Source organism: Gastrolobium bilobum, unplaced genomic scaffold (assembly GCF_033153095.1).
Source record: "Gastrolobium bilobum isolate Gb01-03AN ecotype WA unplaced genomic scaffold, APGP_CSIRO_Gbil_v1 utg58662, whole genome shotgun sequence".
NCBI classification, from domain to species: Eukaryota; Viridiplantae; Streptophyta; class Magnoliopsida; order Fabales; family Fabaceae; genus Gastrolobium; species Gastrolobium bilobum.
Window position 1 is genome coordinate 123,635 of NW_026895569.1, and position 8,541 is coordinate 132,175.

General features: G+C 32.2%; 1 protein-coding gene across 1 annotated transcript; it reads right to left on the minus strand.

The window, feature by feature from the left end:
• Positions 1–1,953: 1,953 nt before the first annotated feature.
• LOC133317243 (transcription factor JUNGBRUNNEN 1-like) lies at positions 1,954–4,287 on the minus strand. The gene is made up of 3 exons (XM_061519087.1): positions 4,088–4,287; positions 2,971–3,290; positions 1,954–2,444 (listed from the first exon to the last, which is right to left on the minus strand). Exons 1-3 carry the CDS (start codon positions 4,281–4,283, stop codon positions 2,040–2,042), a joined length of 921 nt encoding a protein of 306 aa, XP_061375071.1. The 5' UTR covers positions 4,284–4,287; the 3' UTR covers positions 1,954–2,039.
• Between the last annotated feature and the right edge of the window lie 4,254 nt (positions 4,288–8,541).

Genomic DNA, 8,541 nt, shown 5'->3' on the forward strand with positions numbered 1-8,541 from the left:
GAGTATGTAGTACATACAATATGGTGAGGCTGTGGGTGAGGTGCAAGCGGTGTTCCTTGTACTACATGTAGGTGATAGACGTATTCCTGCATTTCTCTGGCCAGTAGAATAGTTTAAACACACATGACATGAATATCTGTTGCACTGCATAGTTTTGGAACTTATATTGGAAATTACTGCTTTTGAACTTATATTGCACATGTAAGTGAGCTTGGGGTGGAAGATCCTTGAGGACCCCTTGTCTTACTGAGATTTCTTGTTTAGAGATCTCACCCCACGTTTGGGGCGCTTATTTCAGGTTCATGTAACCAGGGGGTTGAGACCTCTAGTGGCAGGCGACCATAGCTTAGCTGATAGATGTTACATGTTTATGCTGCTTATGCTGGTTATGCTTGTAACTAGTATGCTTTTAGCTTCTTTTATGATTATGGATTATCTTGTTGAGACGTTGTTGTTACGCTGTTCATTTGGAGTTGTAATAATGTATCAGGATATTGTCCGGACTACGTGTTGTAGATCCGTGATTTTAGATACTCACTTTATTTATATTATGAGGTATTTCAGTTAAATGTTTATTGCAATTTACATACAGGCGATATTTTATGAAATTGATTAAGTAATCAACTTGGCTAAGTATAATGACGTCATAATTGAAAAGAAAAAGATATTCTGCATTTTAATTAAGCGCAGCTTAATACGATGATATGTTAACATACCGCGTATACACGGGGTGTTACAGTCGTTGGGACCACCGTGCCTGTGGTTAACACTATATTGGAGTTTTAGGCATGATAATAATATTTTGAAACTCAGTGTTGTTAGGACCACCATGCCTGTGGTTGACACCATATTGGAGTTTGAGGCATGATTTTGGAACTCAGCGCCGTTAAAATCATCATGTATGTGGTTGACACTATATTGGAGTTTGAGGCATGATTTTGGAACTCAGTGTCGTTGGAACCATTATGTCTATGGTTGACACTATATGGGAGTTTGAGACATAATGGTGTTGTTGGGACTACAGGGCCTGTAGTCGACACCATATTTGATTATATGATGGTTTTTTTATAAACCATGAAATTTCTCTGGCTTTAAGGCATTTGAGAGAAATTTGAGGACTGACAGAGAAAATAGCAGTTTGGCTGTTATTGGATCATATTGGCATGTTATTTTCTTGCTACACTCCACACTAATGACTAGTCGACGGAGTCAAGTAACATTTGTGACCATGGAAGGTCTTATATCGGTAAGGATATAATCACCGCCTGATTCAATGTTATTTGATTTTAGTTGGATGGAGTCATATTCAGATATCGCACCTTGGATCATGTGTTTTCTTAAAATGTGGTCACATTATAAGAATTAGTCCTCAGCCCGAGAGTTGTTTTCAAATAACTTATTTTCCTTTTCTCTTTTAAATTAAAATTTTACAATTGATTTTGCCCAAGTGGGAGAATGTTAAATTTTTTTATAATAACTGTGGGCTTCAATCAATTGTAATTTTCTTATTTTGATAAAAACGGACTAAGTCATGATCCATATGGGGGTGCAGTATAAAGTCCATTTAATTAAGAGATCCTTTTGTTTGGGCTTGGATATCTGTAAACTGATTAGTGTTGGTAACAGTGTAGGCCTAACCCATAGGCCCATGATGGGAAAGGAACTAGGGTTAATAAGTTTGGCTAGGTCCCCTTTGCATTCATAACGTGTTGAAAAATCGTCACTCCACAACTCGTCCCATCGAAGGTTGTGATTAGGGAATGATGTGAATCGTAGAGGAAGATCCTGATCTTTACATTGCAAGAGCATCAGAGCAAACAAAAAGCCTCTAAGAAATCAAGAATCATGTCTTCAACAACAAGTAAGCCTAAATCTTTTGATGTTCTAATTTCATATAATCTCATTTTGAAATTTCTTACAAATAAGTATGCTAAACATTACATGTTCAACAATATCAATATATCTAAACACAAACACACTCCTATATATATAAATATGTATATTCCATTCTAATTGCTAACTACTCAACTCAACTAAAATTACATGCTTATTTGAAAGCTAGACGAATCAACAGCAAACTTCACAACTGATCCAAGCTCATCCCAGTTATCAAAAGTGTAGAAATCGTTCATAGCCTGGTTAATCCAGAAGTTAGAAGCTGGTGCAGTTTGTTGAGGTTGCTGTTCCACTGGAGAACTCAACTGATCACCTACATGAAACTGATTCCATTGATCACTGCTTGTGTAGTTAATAACTGTTTTCTGATTGTGATAATGGCCACCAAAATTGATATATCCTTCTTGATTAGTGTTAAACTCCACACTGCTCATTATGGTGTTTTTATCATGCATTGAATGACGCTTAGCAGCTATTTGTTTCAAGTCTGGTATATGTTTTCTTTGTGAAACATTTCTTTTGAAAATTCTGCACAATGTCCAAATTTCCTGTACATTATAGAAAAGAAATTAGAGGTTAAGTGAGAAACGATCTATAAGAAAATGGAAAGGATTAACTTATACCGACGTAAAACTAACAAATGACATCCAATCTTAGCCGTTTTTCCTACTTGACTGACTGCTATAATTTATTAGTCACACGAGTTATTGAATGCAAGTGAAACCAACAATTAAGATTAAATGTAAGATTTACTGTTCTTAGATTTGTGTAAGTTGATCATCCTCAATAAAACTACCACTATAAAAGTAAAGAAAGTGTGAACATTCGAAATTATGTAATTTGTTTATGCTAAGGTTAAGTGAGAAATAATGTCAAATCAGTACTCTCTATTAAATCCCAACTAGTGAGAGCAAGGGCGATGATAATTTTTGTACGCAAATTAATGCTTGCATATATTTGCAAAGACATTATTTCGGTCACAAAGAAACAATTTTATAACTACTTCATACTTGTCATCTTTAAGTGAGAAATAATGTAATATAAAAAAATTACTTATATATGTAAGTTTCTTACAGCTTCTTGGGGAATATCTGCATTGTTCTTGGCATTGGCAAAGTTTATGTTGGTGTCAGAATTGGAGGGAAGGCGAAACTCGTGCATCATCCAATCAGTTTTGGTGCCTTTGCCTGCACTGCCACGGTAGTATACAAGTGTTTTCTTGAGTCCAATGCAATCATCACCTTCTCCTCCATGTGAGTACACTGGTTTGTCTATGCCAGTTGCTTTCCAGAATCCAGAGCCAGTCACTCTATTAGGCCTTATGCTGTTCCTATACTTCCTCCCTCTTTTGCAAAAGAAGTACCCCTCCTTCTCTCCTCCAGTACCACTAGCTTCTGCATATAAACAAATGGTTACAACATGGAAGTTAATTACCTCTTTTGAGGTGAGTTGGCTCCTACCGGTATCTCCACAAGCTTCGACTCTTTGAGTCGGTTATGAGATTAATTCGTAGTGTGAAGCAGGTCAGAGATAAAAATATTTAAACTCCTCCCAAAAGTGACATGTGGGGATCGAACCAAGGCTCTTTCCTTTCCACTTGCTCAGTTCCCTTGCTACCAACTAAGCTACCACCATTTGGTATATATAAGCTTTTTTAGTTCTTCATGTAGATGGTCACGACTGGCATACACAGGAGGAGAGTTCAGAATACACTCTTCTTATGTGTATAGGTTTGAGAGGAAAGTTTCAAGCTTATAAGCTGAACCAGTTACCACATGCACCATGTTAGTAAATACAATTCAAGAAGTGGATAAAAATGTTATATACGATATTCCCATAATAAGACTCAACAATTGTACTCATGCAAGTGTTATTCCATTTACCCCCAAATCAAAGTTGATCCTCTCCACAATGAAGCCTAAAGGTATGCATGTTTATGTTAGAATTCCACCATATTGATCAAGCTGTGTTAGTCCATGTAATTATTATCACCATTAGTACTAACTAGTTTTGGAAAAGATAGTAACGTAGCCAAAGAGTAAAGTAATTATGGTATGTGTTAGATGAAAACCCTACTTTTATTAATTTCATCTTGTAAGGAAACCTAAAAGACTTTTGAACTTTAAGAGAAATAGAAGAATCAAGATTTAAAAAAAAAAATACATATATATGAATTAGAGTGAAGACATACTTGGAAGATCCCAAGGATCGTATTTGTAGATATCAATCTGTTTGATGAGTTCAATACTGAAGGGTTTCTTGTCAAGCTTCCTTCGAAGATAGAAACTAACAAGTTCTTCATCGGTGGGATGGAAGCGAAACCCTGGAAGTGGATCTTCGTCATCCATATACTCATCATCCATGCTGAAACCTTCATTAACACTCATCTTATGTTATCTTTCTTTTCTCTAAAAAAAAAAAAGGTGGAAGAAGATATAGAAGAAAGTCTTGGTATAAAATTTCAACAAAGTGGAGAACCTTCTTTACATTATTATAGTATGAAGAGAGTCGAAGGATTCGAAAGAGTTTTCATCTGGGTCAAGTCATGACGTTTGACTCGTGCCCCCCGCCTCCTAATTTCTAAATTTTGGTGATGGACTCGTTCTTTTGTTTAATTTAATTTAAAGTCACTACTTAGGACTTAAAATTTATAATTAATGCGTAGAAGAGTGGAACCATTCTGTTCAAATACTTTTCTCCTCTTTGTTTAAGAAGCTACCATTAATTGTTCTAATTCATGAGTTGAACCATAAATGATGTAGACCTTTATTAGCTAACTTTTATTTTAGTATTGTAACGTGACCAGTCCACGTCAACACATGAAACGATTGAAAACAAAATCACATATTAATTTCCTTTTATAATCCATCGTATAGTAACTATATATAATTTTTTTACGAGAGTTTAGCATATGAATTTTGAGGTTAATTTATTAATATTGAAAACGATAAAAAGAGAGTCCATTGAAGTTAATAATGTATAAAAATTTATTTTAGTTACATTGATAACTTAGAATCTATTATCAATTAAGCTTTGTTGTGGTTATTTTATTGTACCGGATGGAACAAGCCCTAGAAGTTGTAATTACCTCATCCTTCGCCCAGTTTAAATATTCGTTATGTATGAGCTCCCTCCAGCATCTCAACGATGATAATTAATGGTAAAACTAAAATTATAATTATTTGTAAATAAAAAACTTATTTGTAAATAAAAAACTTATTATTTAGTTTGTTATTAATTATGGCCGATGTTGTTGAATCGCAATACGTAACGTGTATCATTTATCTGGTTTTTTATACTGTATATCGTGAATTGTATCGAATCATAAGATACAAAAACAAAATAAAAAATATTTTAAAAATATATATTAAAATATTTATCTAATTATTTTCTTTATTAATACAGATTTTTCAGATTGAGTTTTGTGTTTAAATCACAAATCATAATTTTATTTTATTTTCCTTATTACTAATAAGATTTTAGATTTTTGTAATTTAAATCAAAAATTAAATCTTTATTTCTTTTCTTTTTATATTAAAAATTAAAAAATTTGATTTAATTTTCGTATGTTGATACACAATACGTATTGTATCGTTCAATATAAATCCCTTTCCAATACACCTCACGATAAATATCGTTATGTTTGTGAATCAATCGTATCATTTTTCGTATGATATTGATAATTATGCTTATGGCTATTTGACCATTTGAATAAGGAGTTATCATGTGTATTTTACCCGCTTGGTATGCTCCCAAAGTTATTTTCTAGGGGATTGCGTTTAATTTCGCAAAATGGTCCCCACGGAACTGCTTAAATATATATATATATATATATATATATATATATATATATATATATATATATATATATAGTCAGGATCATTTTACACCAGTATAAGTTACACTCTTAATCTTGTCTGCCGATATCACTTATATCTACGGACTCAAATTTTTTAATAATGTGAACCATTGGATACAAGTGAATTAATGGTCAAGATTGAGTGTAAGACTTCTAACTCTTACACCCGTGTACGAATATTCTGCCCCTATATATATATATATATATGTTTTATAAGAATTATGTTGTAGGAAGAGTGATTGTGTAATGTTATAGAGATTCGTTTTGCGTGCCTTAATTTTTTTTATTTTTTTTTCTTTAAAAAGTGTGGTTCCTTAACCCTTAAAATAATATTAATGACTTCCTCGTAAGCGGTATGCGGAATTCATTATATATATATATATATATATATATATATATATATATATATATATATATATATGTATGAGGCAGGATCATTTGACACCAGTGTCAAATTTAAAGTTTGACACCTCGTCTGAGAGCCGTTAGATCAAAAAATATCAATGGTATCACATGCTTACAAATCAGAGTAATTGATATTTTTTGATCTAACGACACTCAGATGAGGTGTCAAACTTTAAATTTGACATCAGTGTCAAAGGATCCTGCCTCTATATATATATATATATATATATATATATATATATATATATATATATATATATAAAGCAGTTCCACGGGAGCTAGTTTACGAAACTAAACGCTCCCACTGAAAATTAATTTTGGGGGCGTACCAAATGGGCAAAAAAAACCATTTAAGCAACCTTGAATGGTTAAACAGCCTTGTTATTAAATGTCTAGCCATTCTCTTTAAATATTCAATATTTTTGTTTTAACCGGTTCATCGATTATTGATTAATCCGATTTAAGTATTGTTGGGTTGATATAGGAGTTAGGAGCTGCTCTCTCAAGATTTTTTTTCTCATTTATAGGCTCTAATTCGAGATAATTAAGGAGAACAAATTCCTTATCACTTGAAACAATAGTTGTAGCTAGGTGCAAATTTTTTTTTTCTTTCTTTCAAAAGAGTTGTGTTGATTACTCTAGCAAGCAAAGGCCACACAAGGCCGTTGACAATAACAGCAGCAATTAATCACAGAAGTTGATTATTTCTATATAAAGCTAAAAAAATGTCAATAGCTATGGACTTTTAAAAGTCTCGTAGCAGTCGCAAATTAAGAACGCTGAAAAATCTTTTGTTTCTATGCTAATATACGTATTCGATTCAAGCGCACATTTATGCAAATGAAAAAGTGAGTTAGAAGGGAGTGGGGAAGGAATATGGGAAAACAATTAATATATTGTTTTTTTAACAACAATTACGAAAACGTAATTATTTTAAATGTAAATACAAATTTATAGCAATCAAAACACGCCTCAGAAGGGGCGTGATTTAATGGAGAGAGACACTACCCACATGAGACGTGTTTTAGGGGCGCGTGTTTGATTAGAGAGACACACCCCACATGAGACATGACTTACCAGGCGCTGACACGTGGCATAAAAAGCTAACAGTTTGACCATAAACTTTAAAAGTTCATAACTTTTGACTTGGATGTCCGAATTAGGTAAAAAAAAATTGATTCCACACAACTTTTTAAGATCTACGCAATGACACCTCATTTGGCATATTTTGTCTCTCTTAAAAAAAATTCAAATTTACAACGATGATACTATAAGAACATTTAAACTCAGATTAATAAAGAGAAACCACTGTCATAGTTAAAAATATTCCTAATAAAGATCCTTATGATTATGGTACTATTTTTGCAAATTGAAATTATATTTATAGAAGATGAAACTTCAACTTAAATAATATTGTTCACACTCCCAAATATAAAATATGTAAAACGGAGTACAAGGAAGATTTTTTGGGAAAAAATTCGACCAAGTCCCCTTTGAAAATTTGGCAACACGTTCATCTCGAAAAGTTATGCGAAATAAAAAAAAAAAAACTGATTCGGGCACCCAAGGCCAAAGTTATGGCTTTCCGAAGTTTTACGATAAAATATCCAAAATTTTAAAAAAAATTTCACTAAATCCTCTTCAATGAGACCTCATTGCGTAGATCTCAAAAAGTTGTTTGGAATCAAATTTTTTTTACCTAATTCAGACACCCGAATCAAAAGTTACGGACTTTCAAAATTTTACGGTCAAATTGTTGACTTTTTGTACTACGTGTTAACACCTGATAAGTCACATTCCCCGTGGAATCTCTTCTTAACTTGCATGGAACCTGTTCCGAAATCTCTCTTACGACGTTGATTCTGTCAACGATTTTCATCAAAATAAGAGAGATTGTAACTTTCACAAGGGAAAAACTACACCACAAACAATCTATGAGACATGGATTAATTGTGTCATAATCATCATTCATCGAAATAAAAGAGAGTGAGAGAATGTTGAGTTTTTATTTTTTGTTAAATTATTTTTTTGAAATGTTAAGTTTAATTTAAAAAATATTTTATCATAGTTTTTAGATATGAAAAATATTAAGAATTACTTTTAATTTTATTATATACTGTCAATGTTATTTTAGTAATTTTTCTTGTCTACATTTACACTTTATGACCTCATGTGTTTAATTGATTTTTTCTTAACATATTATTAAAATTATTATTATTATTATTTAAGTATGATATATATATATATATATATATATATATATATCACTTTATTTACTTAATGATTATATTAACTATTTTTAAGATAATTTTAATATAAAAATTCTTAACATCCATACCTTCATGTGGAGGTTGATAATTTCCACAAATTATTTTGAACTA

Coding starts and splice junctions, on each gene's coding strand:
- LOC133317243 (XM_061519087.1), bottom strand. CDS start 4,283: ATGAGTGTTAATGAAGGTTTCAGCATGGATGATGAGTATATGGATGAC. Junction 3,291..4,087: donor CGATCCTTGGGATCTTCCAA/GTATGTCTTCAC, acceptor GTTTATATGCAG/AAGCTAGTGGTACTGGAGGA. Junction 2,445..2,970: donor CAGATATTCCCCAAGAAGCT/GTAAGAAACTTA, acceptor TATAATGTACAG/GAAATTTGGACATTGTGCAG.